This window comes from Mus pahari, chromosome 18 (genome assembly GCF_900095145.1).
Source record: "Mus pahari chromosome 18, PAHARI_EIJ_v1.1, whole genome shotgun sequence".
NCBI classification, from domain to species: domain Eukaryota; kingdom Metazoa; phylum Chordata; class Mammalia; order Rodentia; family Muridae; genus Mus; species Mus pahari.
The window spans coordinates 14,281,986-14,300,673 of record NC_034607.1 but is presented as its reverse complement, the minus strand read 5'-3'; the positions used below and the strand labels follow the sequence as shown (position 1 = coordinate 14,300,673).

Below are 18,688 nucleotides of genomic sequence, written 5' to 3'. Positions count from 1 at the left end.
ATTTATTTATTATGTGTAAGTACACTGTAGCTGTCTTCAGACACTCCAGAAGAGGGTGTCAGATCTTGTTACAGATGGTTGTGAGCCACCATGTGGTTGCTGGGATTTGAACTCTGGACCTTTGGAAGAGCATTCGGGTGCTCTTACCCGCTGAGCCATCTCACCAGCCCCAAAGTCTAGGATTTCTAGGTTTACTCCCCAAGTGTTTTGATACACGGCATTGGATTTACTTGAAATTCCCAAATACAGTTTTCCCTCTCTGCTGTCTCCACAGGGACTGATGCAGCCCAGATTGGCCTTGAACTCTGTGTGGCTCAGAATATCCGTGAACTCTAGCTTGTCTGTCAACTCCCACGTACTGGACTTACAGACACGTACCATCACACTCAGCCTTGAGAGTCTTTCTGAGCCTAGTGTCAGAGACCTGTGTGTAGGGACATTGAGTCCCCAAGACTGAGCCTGGACAGAACCATTTGAGATTGGCTCTGTGCTAACAAAAGTTTTAAAAAATGTGGGCTGGAGAGATAGGTCAGTCATTAAAAGCCCTATCTGCAGCTAGGGTCATTGGCGCATGCCAACCTCCTAGCACTCAGGAGGCAGAGGCAGTTGGATCTCTGAGTTCAAGGCCAGCCTGGTCTACAGAGTGAGTTCCAGGACAGCCAGAGAAACCCTTTCTCATAAAACCAAAACAAACAAAAACCCACTTGCTCCTCTGTGGGGTTCAATACCCTCAGCACCTACCCAGTGGCTTCCAACTGTCTAACTCCAGTTTCAGGGTCTCTGAAGCTTTATTCTGGTCTCCATGGGCACCAGACATACTGCCATCTACGAAGTCAAAGCAGCCTCGCACACTATGAAAAGGTTAAGTCACAGAATGGTAGGCCTTCTTCCATCTCCAGGTTCTCCCTACAACGGGAAGGCAAAGGGAAGGGAGGGCCGCGCCTTTCTTCTCATTCTTCTCTCGGTGTAACTAACGTTCACAGAGCTGGAAGTGTGTGGGCAGGTGGGGAAGACTTCTCTCCACATCCGAGGCTTTGCTCACACGGATCTTCCAGCACCTACTTTAGCCTGCTGGGATCTTGTCCTTGGTGAGTTAAAAAGGGTGAGCAGGGGCTGGAGAGATGGCTCAGTGGTTAAGAGCACCGACCGCTCTTCTGAAGGTCCTGAGTTCAAATCCCAGCAACCACATGGTGGCTCACAACCATCCGTAATGAGATCTGACGACGCCCTCTTCTGGTGCATCTGAAGACAGCTACAGTGTACTTAGATATACTAATAAATAAATCTTAAAAGAAAAGAAAAGAAAGGGTGAGCAGATACACGAAACTGACCCTCAGGCTATGCAGTGATGCTAGCTGGAGCAGGGGGCCGTGAGCACCCTTACTCCTGACCCCGAACTTCTCGGCGCCCCGGCGCCCCATGGAGAGCAGATGGAAGGCTTGTTATGTTTCCAGGGTTGTTCCCCAATTCTTGAGCACAAATGGAGAGCAGATGGAAGGCTTGTTATGTTTCCAGGGTTGTTCACCAATTCTTGAGCACAAATAATCCTCCTGTCTCACCTTACTACACCCAGGAGAGTGCAGAGTATAAAGCCCAAGGACTGGAAGGCCCAGGCTACCTTAGGAGGCGCCTGGGGGAAGGGGGAGGGGGAGGGGAGCGGCCTGATGCTATCACCTAGAGAGAGACACACACACGCCTGTCTCCAGGTGTACTTTGGTACTTGGATGGGCATCTTTCTCAAAGATTGTTCCTAATGTCCCGACACAGTGGCTCTCTTCCGTGGAGTGTTCCCTCCACTAAATGATAAGTAGTGCTATGTGGACCTTTACTGTGCTGAGCATGGTATGATTCTGTTTGGGGTGGATCTCAGTCTTCTTCCCTTTCTTCCTTGGGTAGGGTGGAGTGATCTCTCATTAGTTCCTCCTGGTCACCCTGGCGAATCCTATCTGACCTGTCTTACTAAGGGGGAAAGCCAGGTCCAGGATTGCTGCGCGAGCCATCCTCACACGGCAGGGGCAGCCTACCTGGCTCTGGGCCCAGGGCCCAGCAGGGGCGTGTCCCTGCTCTCACCTGCCATTGGCCAGGTGAGACTGCCTTGCCAGAGGACTATAAGTGCGGATCGCGTGGCCCTGAGAGCCAGGCGCTGGTCAGGATGGTGGACAGCGTGTACCGTACCCGCTCCCTGGGGGTGGCGGCCGAAGGGCTCCCGGATCAGTATGCGGATGGGGAGGCCGCACGTGTGTGGCAGCTGTACATCGGGGACACCCGCAGCCGTACCGCAGAGTACAAGGCGTGGTTGCTTGGGCTGCTGCGCCAGCACGGGTGCCACAGGGTGCTGGATGTAGCCTGTGGCACAGGGTGAGTCCAAATGGGCCGGCCTGCCTAGGCCAGTCTGGGCAGCCTCTGCGGGGGGTCAAGAGCGCTTGCGCATCAGGGTAGTATGGGCATGGGGAGGGCATCTGCCGAGCCGGTGCGGGAAGGGGCCGGGGTGTGCACAGAGGACTCATGGGACAGAGCAAAATCCGAGCTTTGGGTCAAGCTGGCCCAGTCCTTGGCTCTGGCGTTGTTCCTCCTGCGATAGCCTCTGGCAGTGTGAACAGAACATTTGTAGCACGTTTGCACAGCCAAGTGTTGTGCCAGGAGTTTGGGTACGTGTGTTGCAAGCTGTAACAAAACCCCATGAGGTCAGCAGTGCTTTTCTCCAACCAGTACTAAAGAAAGTCATTTCCAAGAGGTAAAAGGCCCTCATTTGGTGGGGAGGGTACATTTGGAGACCAGGATAGTGTCTGGCCCACGCTCCCACTCAGCCCAGGACACATGGACACCTCTGACTGAGTTAATTTCCAGGAACACCAGTGTGCCAGGTTCTCAAGTGCACATTTGTAGAATACCTGATTATGATTTAAAAAACAAAAACAAAACACATTGAGCTGGTGAGATGGTCCAACTACTAAGAGCCTTCGGCTCTGGCAGAAGACAGGTTCTCAGTTCTTAGCATCTGCATCAGGTGGCTCATAATCGCCTGTAATTCCGTTCCAGGGGAGGTTAGCGCCCCCTTCTGGCCATGGAGGACACTGTACTCACATGTACACATACAGATGTAATTAAAAATGTAAATTTAAATTAAAAAAAGTGTTGCTGTCAGGTGTAGTGACACATATATTTAATCCCAGCACTTGGGGAGTCCTAAATAGGTAGATCTCTGTGAGTTCTAGGCCATGCAGGGCTACATTAGGAGACCCTGTCTCCAATAAGCAGCAGCTGGGGAGATGGCTTATGTCCTTACAGAGGACCCAAGGTTGGTGCCCAGCACCCTCCCTGGCGTCTGCAGACACAAGGCGTGCACATGACGCACACATTCAGGCACGACACATGAAATTAAATTTTGAAAAAAAAATTTTTTTGAAACAAGAGTCTTTGTAGCCCCAGCTGTCCTGGAACTCACTATTTAAACCAGGCAAAAAAACAAAAACAAAAACAAAAACAAAAAACTCTCGAATTTTTTTTTTGCTACCTGATAAGGGAAATTCTTAACGGGTCATCTGAGGCCGACAGAGATGGCCGGGGACAGGACGCAGAGGAACAGACTCTGGAATGTTATGTTTGGGGAAACATCATGCACATTTGGCCTCCCAGGCTCCTGACTGGTCCTCTAGTCCCCCGTCTCTGACCTCATCCAGAGTGGACTCGATTATGCTGGTGGAAGAGGGCTTCAGCGTGACAAGCGTGGACGCCAGCGACAAGATGCTAAAATATGCGCTTAAGGAGCGCTGGAACCGGAGGAAGGAGCCACCCTTTGACAAGTGGGGTGAGTCGGTCTGGCCAGGCCCCCCAGGCATGCACCTCCAGGGTCATTCTTTCTGCCCTGGCTCTCTCTTGCGGTGGGGCTGACTGGTTTTCCTCAGGGCATGGTATAGTTCCTGGCAACTTCCTAAATAGGAAGACCTTGGCATCAGAGTAGGATTCCGGATGGTAAGAGCAAGTTTGTATTTATGGTGTTAGGGGCTGGACTTGGGCATGCCAAGTAGTCACTTGACGACTGGGCTACACTGCCAGCATTTTTTATGTTTCTCCCGTGTTGCCTGGTTTGGTTAAGCTAGATTCTAAGTGATTCTCCTGTCTCGGCTTCCTGTCCAGCTGGGTCTAGAGGTGTACACCAATACACTGGGCCCCGCAGGGCTACTTTTAACAGTCTACCTCATCCTCTCTCCTCCCTATAAAAGCCCCTAAGTGGAGAGCCGGCTTTGCCAACAGTGGCTCTCTCCATCCCTAATGAGTCCCCATGTGTCTCTGGGAGGAGGTGGTTGCTACTGAGCTGTGCTATAATTCTCAACTCCCCCACTGGCCTCCAGTCATTGAAGAAGCCAACTGGTTGACTCTGGACAAAGATTTGCTATCAGGAGATGGCTTTGATGCTGTCATCTGCCTTGGGAACAGCTTTGCTCACTTGCCAGACTGCAAAGGTAAGCTGGTGGCCTTGGCTGTGGCTCTTGCCTTGAGCTCCCCCACGTCCGCAGACGGCTGGCCGGCTGCCCTGATAAGGCAGACCTGCATTTTGCCTGTCTTCTTTAGTGCTGGCACTTGGGAGGGAGACGGGGGCGGGAGGGTGGTGCTGGAGGCCCAAGCAGATGGTGTCTGTGGCCCTGCCGGGAACCCAGGTGACCAGAGCGAACACCGGCTGGCGCTAAAGAACATTGCAAGCATGGTGCGGCCCGGGGGTCTGCTGGTCATCGACCACCGCAACTACGACCATATCCTCAGCACGGGCTGTGCGCCCCCGGGGAAGAACATCTACTATAAGGTTGGGTTGCTCCCCAGTGGGAAGTGGGGGCTGGAGGGCCAGAAGCCCCATGGTGGCTTAGGGAGGCTAACGCAGTCGATGCCCTCAGAGTGACCTGACCAAGGACATTACGACGTCAGTCCTGACAGTCAACAACAAAGCCCACATGGTAACCCTGGACTACACAGTGCAGGTGCCAGGTGCTGGCAGAGATGGCTCTCCTGGCTTCAGGTATGGCGTGGTTTGGCAGGAGCAAGGAGGTGGTGGAGGGGAGACCTGAGGCTGACAGCCCTCACAGTCGGCTGGGGGCCCTGTTGCAGTAAGTTCCGGCTCTCCTACTACCCACACTGCTTGGAGTCTTTCACGGAGTTGGTGCGAGCAGCATTTGGGGGCAGGTGCCAGCACAGCGTCCTGGGTGACTTCAAGCCTTACAAGCCTGGCCAGGCCTACGTTCCTTGCTACTTCATCCATGTGCTCAAGAGGACAGACTGAGTTTAGCTCCGGCTCCCAGAAGCCCCTGCTCAGGCAATGGCCCCTACCCTAAGACCATCCCCTAATGCAGATGTTGCAGCTGGGTGCAGATGTGGGGATCAGGCAAACGGAGTCAACAATACAGTCTGCATTCTCCAAGCCCCGTGCCTGGTGTTTCCTCAGAAGTAACATGTTCTTGTGGTGCCCCCCCAACCCCCCCTTAGCCTCCCATAACCTTGCCTTTTGCACTGCAACCTCTCAAAAGACCAGCAGGAGGCAGTATACACTTTATTTTCTACCCCACTGCACAGGCCACAGGCTGCCAAGCCCCAAGCTGCCAGCCCGGCCTCTCCTCCCGAGCACGAGGGCCCCCCACTAGGGCTCACAAGGGATCTCTGGGAGGAGGCAGCCTTCAAGTGACAGGCGTGGGGTACCTTCAGCCAGGGGCGCGTAAGCAGATGGCAGGCAGGCAGCTCCTAGCAGGCGGCAAACTTGCGTTGGATGCGCTTGTATCGCAGCAGCTCCTGCTCACTGACTGAGGGCTGCAGCCGGGCTGCGGCCTGCAACAGGTCCTCCAGGGTGAGCACCAGTGGCGAGCTCCGCAGCTCTAGCCCTGAGGGGTGGCAAGGAAGAATAAGGCCAGAGCCCCAGCCCTCGCTGAAGAACTGAATGGCCAGAGCCCTGGGAGGGGGGGGGGAGGCACCCCCTGCTCAACCATTCCTCTGGAATTCGGGGCCAGGACTGTCTCTCCCTAGCTGGCAGGTGGGCTCACCTTCCTCTAGGTCTCGAATCCTGCGTTTGAGGGCAGTCATCATGGCGTCAGAGCAGAGAGAATAGAGGTCTGCGCCGGTCAGCTGGGGCGGGCAGCAGTCCAGCACGTTCGTCAGGCTCACAGAGGCCTCCAGCTTGAACCTATCACACCCACACCAGGGATGTTAAAGCTGGCCTCGCCTCCTCCCTCAGCAGCCATGCCGACTGGCACACATCCCCTAACCGGCTAAGCCCCCGCCCCAGCTCTCCGACAACGCATACTTTCGTGTGATGGCGCTCAGCACACGCAGCTGGGAGGCCCGGTCCTCACTTGCCCCTACAAACACCAGCTTGTCAAATCTTCAGAGAGACAGAGATAGGACGTGTCAGGGCTGCCAACCATGAGAGGTGGAGGATGCCTGGGATAGAGGTTAAGGAGCCAAGGCGCCTTGTGGAGGGAAGAGGTCCAGGGTCCCCACCTGCCAGGCCGCAGAAGGGCAGGGTCCAGGAGGTCTGGTCTGTTAGTGGCTCCGATCACAAACACATCCTGAGTGCTGTGGAGCCCGTCCAGCTCGGCCAGGAGCTGAGACACAACTCTGCACGGGAGGGAGGAGGCGAAGGCCGGAGAGTTCTTGCTGTGCCCTCAGGCCAACTGCGCTTTTCTCTTAAGATGGCTTCAGTAAGGTCCCTGGCTAAGCTCGCCCCATGTCCCCTCCACACCAGTGAACCTCCTCAAAGTTCCCCACTCCTTTTTAGCTTCCCTTCTAGCTCTGAACCAGAAGGGCAGGAACCTCTGTCTTAGAGGCCTGGAGACTGATGTGACTCCAGATACATACACATATAGACATGCATATATGTGTGTGTACGTATGTGTGTGTATATATATGAGATATATCTCATATCCCTCCCACCTGGGACCCCAGACTCCACTCCCTCGCAGAACCCGACCTGTCCATCACTCCTCCAGAATCTCCACTCCGTCCACGGCTTGGAGCTAAGGAGTCCAGTTCATCAAAGAAGATGATACAGGGAGCGGCAGCCCTGGCCCTGGCAAACACTGAGAAAGAGGCTCGCAGGAGAGTGGTGTCAAGGAGCTTGAAGTCAGGGGAGAAGGATGGCACGTGGGCCCGACAGTTCCGCCCCGGCCACTGCCCACTGAGCTGACCATGAGCAGCCGCTGGGGAAGATGGTGGCACAAGGCCGCTGCAGTTGGGGAAGGGCCCGAGGCTCGCTCGCTCTCCCTGCTCACTCACTCACCTTCCCGGACATTCTCCTCGCTTTGGCCCACATACATGTTGATGAGCTCTGGTCCCTTTACACTGAGCAGTGGGATGGACAGACATACGAGTGAGACCCATCAGACGTGCATAAACACTGCTGTCCTCCCCTCCCCTCCCCTCCCCTGCGACAGTCCCCCTCCCCCATCCCGCACCAGCTTCGGCTCCCAGCCTCCCCCATTCCCTCCCAGCCCTGCCAACCTCAGGAAGGTGAGGCTGCACTCAGTGGCTATGGCCTTGGCCAGCAGAGTCTTGCCAGTGCCTGGGGGCCCATGGAGCAGAAGGCCTGATCGTCTCAGGCCCAGGCTGAGCAGCTCCGGGTGTTCCAGAGGCAGCTGGATGGTCTCTAGGATCTCCTTCTTCACATCCTGCAGCCCGCCCACATCGTGCCAGGACACTGAAGGGATCTAGAAGATGGACCAGTGGTTAGGGACGTGCCAGCAGAGAGAGCTCTTGTTCCCCCTCCACGGACCTGGACTCTCACCTGGGGTGCTCCCACAGCTTGGGAGTGAGCTGTCTGCAGCTGATCTAATGCCTGCCCGAAGTCCTCAGCCAGCAAGGGAAAGCCAGCCGCACACAGGTCCCTCTCATCCTCCTCACTCAAACCACCTGCCGAGCTACGAAGAGAAACGCAGGGCTAGGCTTACAGCTGTCCCCTCATCATCTGGGACCAGCACTCATGGGGCAGAGGCAGGTGACCTCTGTGAGTCCAAGACTAGCTTGGGCTCCACAGTGAGTCCAGGCCAGCCAGGCTATGGATTAAGGCTCCAACAAGAGAGAGACCCCCTCTCCGCTGGGGTCCCATTGCCTTCCCCCTCCCTCCCAGGCACCTGGGATGAGTCTGCCTTACCCTGAGGCTTTGATCCTGGTGCAGGCTGCCCGGCAGGTATGGGTCAGAAGGGCATAGAGGTCCCCTACTACAAAGCCCTAGGGAGTTACACAAAAGGACACATGGGTAGGGAAGGGCACAGGAGGCAGAGACCAAGTCTGGCCTCCAGCTCGAGCAGAGGCTTTCGTGGTTTCCAGTCTCATGGGGCAGCAGAAACAAAGCCCTGTGTGTGACAGGGACCCTGCGCAGACACTCACCGCACAGCGCCGTGCCAGCTGGGGCAGGTTAACCTCCTGGCCCAAGGGAAGGTGGGCCGTGAGGGCCTGCAGGACGCTGAGCCGCTGGGCCTCGGACAGCACTGGCACCTCCAGCTCATGAGGAAATGCCGTCTGCACATCGGTGGGCAGGTCCTGGACATGGCTTGTGGTGGCCACCACCATGAGAGGAGGGTACCTGCAGACAGGGACGTGGGCAAGGCCTAAGAACATGGCTGGCAGCTCCTACGTTTGGCGTGTGGGAATGGCGAGGGTTGGTGTCAGGACGGGGTAGGGATGGGCATCACCCAGACTTCCACCATCATCCCCTGATGGTGGGGGTACCATGAAGGGAGACTGTGCTTCACACGGGGGGCTCACTGCGGACAAAGGCTTCAACCTTGTGTTCCCTTCAAAATGCTGGACCGCACCCTCCTACCTCTGGAGACTCTGAATCGGCCCCAAGGACAGGTAGGTGAGAGTTCTGGGAAGCTAGCAGTGTGTGAGGAACTCAGGAATGGAGGGCTGAAAAGGGGGGCTTCCCCTCGCAACCTGCCTGCTCGACACATACCTGCTGAGAGGGTCCTCATCGAGGAGGAGGTGACGCAGTGTGGCCACAACACGGGCATCCTCACCCAGCCCATCTCGGTCCCGGCCCAGGAGGTCCACAGCTGTCAGCAGGAGGACTGCAGGCCTGCAGCGGCGGGCCCGGGAGAAGGTGGCCTGCAGCTTTGTCTCCACAGCCCTGCTGTTATCTGCACAGAGGCTGGAGCAGGGCACCTGAGGGAGAGACCGGATGGGTCTGGATGAAGGGAGAAGGCTGACTAGGCCATCTCTGTGAGCAGGGACGGGTGATGGGGGGGACCCTGGCCAGGTGGGAGCCCTCCTTTACCCTATCCTTTGCCTACAGTGTGCAGCCTTGAAACCCCTCCTTCCCGAGAGGAGCTCCAAGTAGCTGAGCATCAAGGGGCTGTATACTACTGGCCTGACTACAGGGGCTGAAGCATTAGGGCTGCCAAGTGGTAAGGAGGGAACCCAGGGGACAAGAGAGAGGCAGAATCTGAGCTCAGTGGAAGTGGCTGGCCTTCACCTTCAGCAAATGGAGCCCGAGGCGGCTGCACGCAGCCGTGACTGCTGTGGTCTTCCCGCTGCCTGGGGGACCCCGCAGAAGCACACAGCTGGTTCCTGTGAGCAAGGTTCCTCTGCAATTAGAAAATAGATACTGTCTCCCATTTTTCTGCCCAAATGTTAAGACCCCAGTAACACAGGGGCCCCTGGATCTCATAAGCATCCTGTTCCTCCCTAACCCCCACCCAGGCAGTGTCCACAGTCCGAGGCCTTGTGTCGTGCCACCTCTGGTGCTCTGGCAGAAGCACCGAGAACATTTTGTAGCCGCAGACTAGTTAGCCTTCAGTGACGCCCAGCTGGATAGGTCTGGATTTGGACTTGGGTCATTGGCGTGGGGCACTATGTTCTTTGGGGGATGTAGCGGAAAAGGCCAGAATGGATTGTGGGCTCCCTAAGCAGGAAAGCAGCTTCAGAGACAGCTGCCGGGGAGTCTGCTTGTGTAAGTGGGCAGCTTGTGGCCTGGTCTGGGGGCCTGGCTTGTGGATCCCCGACTCGGAGTAGACTACTGGAAGTCATTTCCCGGGATGCTGCTCTTCAGAGATGCTCTGAGCAGGCCCTTCTCACAGCCTGGACGCACACCTCCTGGGGTGGCCTCACTCACCCCGGCTGCAGGTGAGGCTTCAGAACAGCACACAGCTCATTTACCAAGGCCTCCAGGCCTGGAGGAGACAAGCTATCCCAGGGTGGGGACCTTCCTGAAGGCAGTGATGGCACACGACTCACGGCGGTACCAGCCTGTGAAAGCAGGAAGAAGCCCAGCGAGGTTCTACAGGGCCCCTACCCCTTTGAAGCTCTCCTCCCGGGAACCCCAAGGCCTTACCATGTATAAAGAGGTGTGGGTGGTATCGGCCAGAAAGGCACTGGCTGGCCCCTCTGGGGCTTCTCCAACCGTTTTCTTCACTTTGAAAAACACCTCCCGCCACCTGTAAGAAAGAAGGGTCAGGGACCCAAGCCTAAGAGTCCACACGTGCACCTCTCAGAGAGCGTAGCTTTCTCACAGAGGACCAACTTAGGAGTCTTGAGACTGATGGGGCGAGGCGGGGCCCCCAGGGGGCTGGGCAGGGAGGCACTGGGGGATGCAGAAGGGCAACCCCCTCATTACAACCATCAAATAGCCCCGGAGGGGCATCTCTCTGGCCATGTGGTCTAGCCACCTACTCCAAAAGGCGAAGCCTCCATCATTACGCCGCACAGCAACCTATGACCGTTTCCCTCGGCTTCACAACAGTCTCTCCCGCCTACAGATCTGCACCAGGGTCCCAGATCTCAGACACAAGTGTCCCTTGATTTTTATTCAGATTCTAACTTGAGTCTTTAATCATGTCGTCTAACTCTAGTCCTGGGGAGCTGAGGCAGGCAGGAAGGTTGTAAGACAGACCAGGCTGGGCTACGGAGTAAGAGAGTGATTCTCTGTTCCAGAATTATCTGTGAAGCGTAATTACTTACTAACTTACTTAATTGTATGAGTCTTCAGACGCACCAGAAGAGGGCCCCAGACCCCATTACAGATGGTAGTGAGCCAGCATGTGGGTGCTGAGAATTGAACTCAGGACCTCTGGGAGAGCATCCAGTTTGTTTGTTTGTTTGTTTGTTTTGAGACAGGGTTTCTCAGTGTAGCCCTGGCTGTCCTGGAACTCACTTTGTAGACCAGGCTGGCCTCAAACTCAGAAATCCGCCTGCCTCTGCCTCCTGAGTGCTGGGATTAAAGGCGTGCACCACCACGCCCGCGTGCCCGTGGTTTCTGTGTGTGGTCAGGAGAGCTCAAGAACCAGAGATGTCTGCACACTTCTGTACCCACGGCAAACCCTCTGAGCTGCACACTGGTTCATTCTGAATGTGGTCTGTGTCTCCTAGAATAGAATCAAATTCATCACCGCAAAGTGTAGGAGAGGCTCAAGTGCTGGGGTAAATCCTGAATCTCAACGCTTTGGAGGCAGAGCCAGGAGGATCTCTATGAGTCAGAGGCTAGCCTGGTCTACACAGCAAGTTCTAGGACAGCAAGCAAGGACTACATAGAAAGACCCTGTCTCAAATTCTCCTACCCCCCAAAAAGTCTAAGAGGCTGAATCACCACACACACACACACACACACACACACACACGCATACACACACACACAGCGGGTGAAGTATTACCCAAACGAGTAAGGAAACCAGGGTTCAGAGCCCTAGAACCACATAAAGATGCCTATGTGACAGCCTGCCCACCATCCCAGCAAGCACGGGAGGAGACAGGGAATGACCAAGGCAAGCTGCCCACAGAGTGAGAGACCCTGCTTCAAACTACAGAGTGCAGCTGAAGGCACTGATATCCACCACGTGGGGCCTCCACGCGTATGCACCTGCACACCCATGCACTCAGGCTCACAAACCCAAAACAGATTTCCTCTGAGTTATTCTGGTTGGCAGTGGCTGTGGTTAAAAACTAAAATGTAAGGAGAGCAATGCACAGTGTATGAAGCCTAGATCTTGGTGTGCGCCAGGTGAAAGCCGCCTGTGAGCCGTGCACTAGCTCAGAAAACTGCACCTCGCTGTGGCTTAGGCGGGGCACAGCCTCGTGCCTCTACCTAGCATCATGTCAGTACTTTCTGGAAGCGCTGCTTAGGAAAACAATGAGGGGCAGCTCTGCGTGAAGTTACAAAGGGACCACCTTCTTCAGTGGGGGGACTGGTGCTCCACTTCAGAGAGCAGCCAGGCCAGTGATCTAGACCCCATCACAGCCCTGCTGAGGGAGCAGGGCCCAGGGCCCAGTGGGGCACACAGAAGAGTGGTGACCGTCTGCCATGCACCTTTGGTCTGTGAAGCAGAGTGCAGAGGATGCTGAAGAGGGTCCAACCGTGATGAAACTCCTTTCTAGGGAATATAAGGTCTCTGGGTTTCCCTTATCAAGTCTGAGTGGACTAAACATTTATACCTGCCCTTGGACTCCCCGGCTTACTGTCCTGACCCTGCTTTTCCCAGGACCTACTAGGCGCCCAGAGGTGGGCAGGTTTCAGGAGCTGGGTCAGCAGCAGTGCTGAAAATGGCCTGCTGAGTCTCAGAATGCCCGACCACCTCTTTTTTTTTTGTGGGTACTAAGTGTGGGAGGCCTGCCGGTCTTCTACAGAAAACAATGTCAGGGGCCGTTGGTAGAATGACCGCCCAGCTCCTAAAAGAAGTCTTAGGACTCAGGAGGAGAAGCAGGAAGGTCAGAAGTTCAAGGCCATCATTCACACAGATTTTGAGGTTAGCCTGGGCTACATGAAACCCTTTCTCAAAATAAAAAAAAAAGAAAGAAAGAAAGAAAGAAAAGAAAGGAAGGAAGGAAGGAAGGAAGAAAGAAAGAAAGAAAGAAAGGAGGAAGGAAAGGGCCTGGAGAGATGGCTCTGAGGGTAAGAACACTGACTGTTCTTCCAGAGGTCCTGAGTTCAAGTCCCAGCAACCACATGGTCCCTCATAACCATCTGTAAGGGGATCTGATGCCCTCTTCTGGTGTGTCTGAAGATAGCTACAGTGCAGCCATATACATTAAATAAATAAGTAAATCTTTTTTTTTTTTTTTTTTTTTAAAGGAAGGAAGAAAGAAGAAAAAGAAAAGAAAAAGAAAAAAACCTCTCTAAGTAAGGCTGGGTGCGGTGGCTACACCTTCAATCTCAATCCCAGAATTTGGGAGGCAGAGGCAGTTTGGTATCCGTAATCTCTAGGCCAGACAAGGCTACGTAGTGAGACTCTGTCACGGAATGAAACAACTAAGTCAGGCGTGGTAATCTTAGCACTCAGGGGGCTGGACCTGGAGAATTACTCCAAGTTCAAGGTCATGTGGGGTTTCGTGGTGAGTTTGGGGTCACCCTGAGCTACAGAGTAAGACCGACTCAAAATTCTAGCACCAGCTCTTAGGTGTTTGCTGAACGAGAGAGACAGAGGCAAGAGACTGGTAAGGCTAGCCTGGACGCCAGGCTCCTGATGTGGACTCGGGTTACTAACACTGCCTGTATCTGAGCACTACCATCTTGAGGTAGGGAGCACCGCGCACCAACAGGAGCCAAGCTCTGGATGTTGGCGCAGATGAGGCAGGCATTCTTGGCAGGTGTCTCTCTTGGCATAGGACACAGGATGAGGTAGAGACCCAGCAAATCATAGCTGCTGACATTGGGTCACTGAGCTGCCAATTGAGCTCTCCTAATAAAACACCAGGGGGAGCAGTCATCCCATGGAGTCCCTGACACTCTGGAGGGTTCTTTTTTCCTTAATAAATCATTTTTTGGGGAGGAGGTTTCACGACAGGGTTTCTCTATGGAGCCCTGGCTGTTCAGGACCTTGTTCTGTAGACCAGGTTGGCCTTGAACTCACAAAGATCCATCTGCCTCTGCCTCCTGAGTGCTGGGATTAAAAGGTGTGCATCCCCCCACCTGGCCCCTTAATAAATCTTCTAAATTAAATCTAAGAACGACCAAAGCGGAGAAGGAGAGCAAGCCAAGGCCAGGCCGGGGAAGGAGAGCAAGCCAAGGCCAGGAGATAACCTAAGTTTCTCCTGAGAGCAATCTTGACCTCCACAAGTGAGTGTGAGCACATGCATGCACTCTTGAACACAGACAAGATAAACAAGAAAAACAGAAACAACACGACAGGAAACAGAAAGCCAGTCTAGAGAAGACAGGACTGCAGCCTAGGTCACAGCTACATGTTCTTCCTTTCACAGAAGGCCAAAGTAGTCTTAAGTTTGGGTTGGCCTTGAACTTACCACAGAGCCAAAGCTGTCTTTGAACTCATGATCTTCCTATCTCTGCCGACCAAGTGTTACAATTACAGATGTCCACCGCCATGCCCAGCTTGTGTGTTGGGGATTGAACTCAGGGCCTCCTGTCAAGCAAGCCAAGTGCTCCACACTTAGCTGTCAACTCCAGCTCCATTTAAACATTGCTTAGTTACTCAATGTTGTGTGTGTGCGCTGCATATGATAGGAATCAAATACTGTCGCTCACGACTCGTAGCCCAGCCACAGGCAGTGGTTCTTTTTTTTGTTTTGTTTTTCGAGACAGGGTTTCTCTGTGTAGCTCTGGCTGTCCTGGAACTCAGAAACACGCCTGCCTCTGCCTCCTGAGTGCTGGGATTAAAGGCTTGCGCCACCACTCCCGGCAGTCAGGCAACGGTTCTTAACTGTCTTTGATTATGATCATTTGGGAATCAGAATTTCCAGCAATAACAAAATATCCTTTGGCACAGGATTATTATACACAGCTTGTGGAGGGAAGACTAGGGGCCGTACCCAGGCGAGGCGGCGGCATACCTGGGCAGTCTCTCCAGGCTTCCTTCTAGGATCTCAACTTGCCCAGCTGTTGACACACACAGCACATCCCCTTCCTGGACCACCCTGCAACACACACAACCCAGTCAGCTCACAGCAGGAGTCAGGAGTGTGCTCCTGACACATCTGGGCCTCCCTCCAGTAACAAGTCCCACAGCCCACACCTTTCCAGGCAACGTTCTAGGGGACAATTTAGACGTAGAGCACACTGGGCCAAGAGTAAGACCAGAGACCAGAGCTGGAGAGGGCTCCTGGCTCTCCTGGAGTTGTCTTTGATCAAACGGTCCTTTTTTTTTTTTTCTTAGAATGTCCCAATTCACCTCATGCTTACTCCAAGGTTCCCTGCCAGTGTTGCCTATGAGACTTCTCTTAAGCCAGGAGCTCCTGGGTGTCTGGATCTGAGACACAGGATGGGAGGAGGGGGACAAGGTGAGGTGTTTTTTTTCCATTCGGCTGACCTGGGTGTCTGAAAGTGCCGGTACAGAACATGGTCATAATTTCCATTAGCATTGTAGTGAGGCGAGGACAGAATCTCAATGTGTAACTCTTGAGCAAACGGAGGCCCGGGCAGGGGCGAACAGCTTCCTTTGTCCTCAGGGGCGATGGAGTCTTCCAAATACCTCTAATGGAAAAAACAGTCACCACCTTACAACCTGCAAGCAGTCAGGCTTTACACGCTTAGCAGCCAGTACCTACATCCATGCGCCTTTTGTCTTTCCCTTAGCAAGGCTAGTGACCCAGGACAGCCAAACTGCAGACCTCTGCTACCCTTAGGAAACCAAAAGCCCTCCTGATGTGAACCAACCAACCCCTGACTCTGGTTCCAAAGCCGCCTGTAAAAGACAAGCTTTCTGGCTTTTGATCCTTGTCATCCCAAAGCCAGTGAGGTGCTAAGAAATGTATTTCTCCGAGTCCTGTTTTCCTGCTGAGACAGTTTCATGGAGCTCAGATTGGCAGCTATGTTGGTGGGAGCACTCTTGAGTTCTCAATCCTCCTGTCTCTGCCACCCAAGTGTTGGGATTACAGGCATGCACACCATGCCCTGCCTCTACAGGCTCTCTGAAGCACAGCAGGCAGCTGCTGAGTTGACAGCAAGTGGTCTCTGGTGAAGAATGGCTGTGGGGAAAGGCTATATAGTTTTGTTGTCTCACGCCACACCTCAGGCTGACCTCCAACCCAGTGATTTTCGTGTATCAGCTTCTCAAAAGCTACAGACAGGAGTCACCACAGGCAGGCAGCTTTAGATGTCCTGACACCACTAACGGGCTGGTCAGCTGACTGTCCTCCCTGCACCCGTCTGTCAGAGGGAGACCACATCTATGTGGACGGGGTTGGCTGTCTGCTTTGGGTGCTGGGCCACACCCTAGGTCCATCTCACAGTGTTAGTGATGGACTAACTCTGATAGGCTTGTCTTGTTTCTACCTATGGCCATTGTGCACCCCAGGGAGAGATTAAATCAACTTCAGATCTGGTGTTAAGGAGTTAATTCTAAGTGGCTACCGGCTTCCTTTGAAGCCAGCACCAGCCTAAACCATACACTTCTATGCTTAGAAACTAAACTGTGGCTGTCCCCCCCCCCAAGCACAACTGTATTTTTAAAAGGCAGAAATCAAACACTTCAAGAACTTCTCTTAAATGTATTTAATAAGACATATCAAGTTATGTACAATATATGACCGAGGACTAGAAGAAGTGCGTAATCATAAAAATAAGATAGATATCCTAAGCCGGGCCTGGTGGTGCAGGCCTTTAATCCCAGCACTTAGGAGGCAGAGGCAGGTGGATTTCTGAGTTCGAGGCCAGCCTGGTCTACCAAGTGAGTTCCAGGACAGCCAGGGCTATACAGAGAAACCCTGTCTAAAAAAACCAAAAAAAAAAAAAAAAAAAAAAAAAAAAAAAAAAAAAAAAAAGATAGATATATATATATATATATCCTAACAAAGCTCAAAAGGCTAGAGGAGGAAGAAGTGATGTTAAAGTTGTGGTTATAAAATCATGAAAGGATTTATGCGGTGTCAGGGTTAGGTCGGCCTGGAAGGAAAGGACTGTTGCTTTACCAGATAAAGTTAGAACAGGAAGTCAGTCAGGGAAAAAGCAGGGGTCGGAGGTACCAGGATACCACTAGGGGTACGCAGATCTGGTACTTGACAGGGAATCTCATGTTTCACCTGAACACGTCAAAGACAGTTTGATAATAGAAATGAGTATGCAAGACTAAGAGATCTTGGGCTGGAGAGATGGCTCAGCGGTTAAGAGCACCAACTGGTCTTCTGAAGGTCCTGAGTTCAAATCCCAGCAACCACATGGTGGCTCACAACCATCCGTAACAAGATCTGACGCCCTCTACTGGAGTGTCTGAAGACAGCTACAGTGTACTTACATATAATAAATAAATCTTTAAAAAAAAAAAAAAAAAAAAAGACTAAGAGATCTTAAGTGCAAGGTCCAATCAACTGTAAGGCACGGGGGACCTGAATTCTACAGATTTAGCCTTCCAACTCAGTAAAGACAGGGAAGAGAGCCAAAGTTAAAGGAAGCATTCCTGACCTGAATTCTGAGCTCTCCCACTTCCAGGGGGTCACAGCCGAGATTAAAAGCCAGAGTGGCAGGCACAAACACCAGTCGGTCAGCGAGTGGCTCTCCCGGCTGCTGCCCGGAGTTGGGTCCCAGTCTCTCGGACAGCTCCCAGCGAGGCTCTAGGACCTGGACTTGGGCCAAGTGCGGCTGCGAGGGGTCTGGTAACTCTGCGACCCGGGCCACCCAGACCCATTCGCCCTGGAAGAGTCCGAGACTCCGGAGACAGCTCCGGCTCACACTCAGCGCATCTCCAGTCCCTCCCACCACCCCTCGGAGTCGCCGGACCGAGTGGGAAGCTGCAAAGGACGATGCCACGGGCGGGGGCGGGAGCTGGCTGTGGTCCCGACTCTCCGGGCCCGGTTTGATCCGGCCGCGGAGCTCCGTCACGGCCAGCCGTGTCCCCGGGCCCAGCAACCCCTGCAGGGCCGGTCGCGTCTCCAACACTCGCGATCCGGGCACGGGGAGGGTCTCCCCGCGGCGCACCAGCAGCGGCCCGACTCGAGGCCCGAGCCCGGGCCCCGGGGACGTACCAAGCAGCGCCCAGCCCAGGGCCGGAGGCCGCCGCACGAGCCGCGCCCGCACTCGCGCCCCGGGCCCCAGCGCGAGGACCCGCAGCAGCGCGCGGCTCACCAGCAGCGGCGGCGGCCCCGGCCCCGGCCCGCGCTGCTCGCCCTGGGCGCCGGCCCCTTCCACGGCCGCCACGAGCAGCGCGGGCCCCGCGGGACTCTCGCTCGCCGGCCGCAGCGCCAGCACCAGGCCCGGCCCCGTCGCTGGCCACGGGCCCCCGTGAGGCAACAGCACCGCCAACGGTGGGGTCTCCGTCGGGAAGGGTTCCAGGACGCGCAAGACGGCGAGCGCCATGGCGAGGGGAGAAGGAAGCCGCCGCTCCACTTCCGGAAATAGGGAGCGACAAAAAAGTCCCCGGCGCGAGAGGCGTTTCCGCTTCCGGCAGGAAAGTGGGCGGGGTGTCGGTGGCCGAGTCCGCCCCTGAGAAGACGCACCGGGGGTGGGGGGAGCCTGGCTGGACGGCAGCCTCCGGTGTCGTCGACGCACGCGCCCTTTGAATCCCAGTGGAGGAGCATTTTTACAATTCTCCAGGGCAAGTAGTGTCCTCTCGACCTTCATGCCCCATAACGAGAACTCAATATTTAACTGATCAAGAGGAATCGGTGTGAGCCGGGCGGTGGTGGCGCACGCCTTTAATCCCAGCACTCGGGAGGCAGAGGCAGGCGGATTTCTGAGTTCGAGGTCAGCCTGGTCTACAGAGTGAGTTCCAGGACAGCCAGGGGTACACAGAGAAACCCTGTCTCGAAAAAAACAAAAAGCAAAAAATAACAA

General features: G+C 54.5%; 2 protein-coding genes across 2 annotated transcripts; one reads left to right on the top strand and one right to left on the bottom strand.

Annotated features, from left to right (window-relative positions):
- The first annotated feature begins 2,124 nt into the window (after positions 1-2,124).
- On the top strand, positions 2,125-5,410 carry LOC110335591 (glycine N-methyltransferase). The gene is made up of 6 exons (XM_021217812.2): positions 2,125-2,358; positions 3,681-3,808; positions 4,353-4,463; positions 4,659-4,801; positions 4,890-5,011; positions 5,101-5,410. Exons 1-6 carry the CDS (start codon positions 2,153-2,155, stop codon positions 5,270-5,272), a joined length of 882 nt encoding a protein of 293 aa, XP_021073471.1. The 5' UTR covers positions 2,125-2,152; the 3' UTR covers positions 5,273-5,410.
- Positions 5,411-5,522: 112 nt separating this feature from the next.
- On the bottom strand, positions 5,523-18,246 carry Pex6 (peroxisomal biogenesis factor 6). Its single transcript, XM_021217739.1, has 17 exons — positions 17,321-18,246; positions 15,231-15,394; positions 14,755-14,838; positions 10,310-10,412; positions 10,091-10,224; positions 9,452-9,563; positions 8,933-9,141; positions 8,365-8,560; positions 8,129-8,205; positions 7,763-7,895; positions 7,480-7,685; positions 7,259-7,320; positions 6,950-7,058; positions 6,481-6,597; positions 6,284-6,361; positions 6,024-6,163; positions 5,523-5,864 (listed from the first exon to the last, which is right to left on the bottom strand). The coding sequence occupies exons 1-17, from the start codon at positions 18,209-18,211 to the stop codon at positions 5,728-5,730; spliced, it is 2,952 nt and encodes a 983-aa protein (XP_021073398.1). The 5' UTR covers positions 18,212-18,246; the 3' UTR covers positions 5,523-5,727.
- Positions 18,247-18,688: the final 442 nt, after the last annotated feature.

Coding starts and splice junctions, on each gene's coding strand:
- LOC110335591 (XM_021217812.2), top strand. CDS start 2,153: ATGGTGGACAGCGTGTACCGTACCCGCTCCCTGGGGGTGGCGGCCGAA. Junction 4,464..4,658: donor TCACTTGCCAGACTGCAAAG/GTAAGCTGGTGG, acceptor CCGGGAACCCAG/GTGACCAGAGCGAACACCGG. Junction 5,012..5,100: donor GATGGCTCTCCTGGCTTCAG/GTATGGCGTGGT, acceptor GCCCTGTTGCAG/TAAGTTCCGGCTCTCCTACT.
- Pex6 (XM_021217739.1), bottom strand. CDS start 18,211: ATGGCGCTCGCCGTCTTGCGCGTCCTGGAACCCTTCCCGACGGAGACC. Junction 10,413..14,754: donor AGCCTGGAGAGACTGCCCAG/GTATGCCGCCGC, acceptor TCTTTCTTACAG/GTGGCGGGAGGTGTTTTTCA. Junction 5,865..6,023: donor GATTCGAGACCTAGAGGAAG/GTGAGCCCACCT, acceptor GCCACCCCTCAG/GGCTAGAGCTGCGGAGCTCG.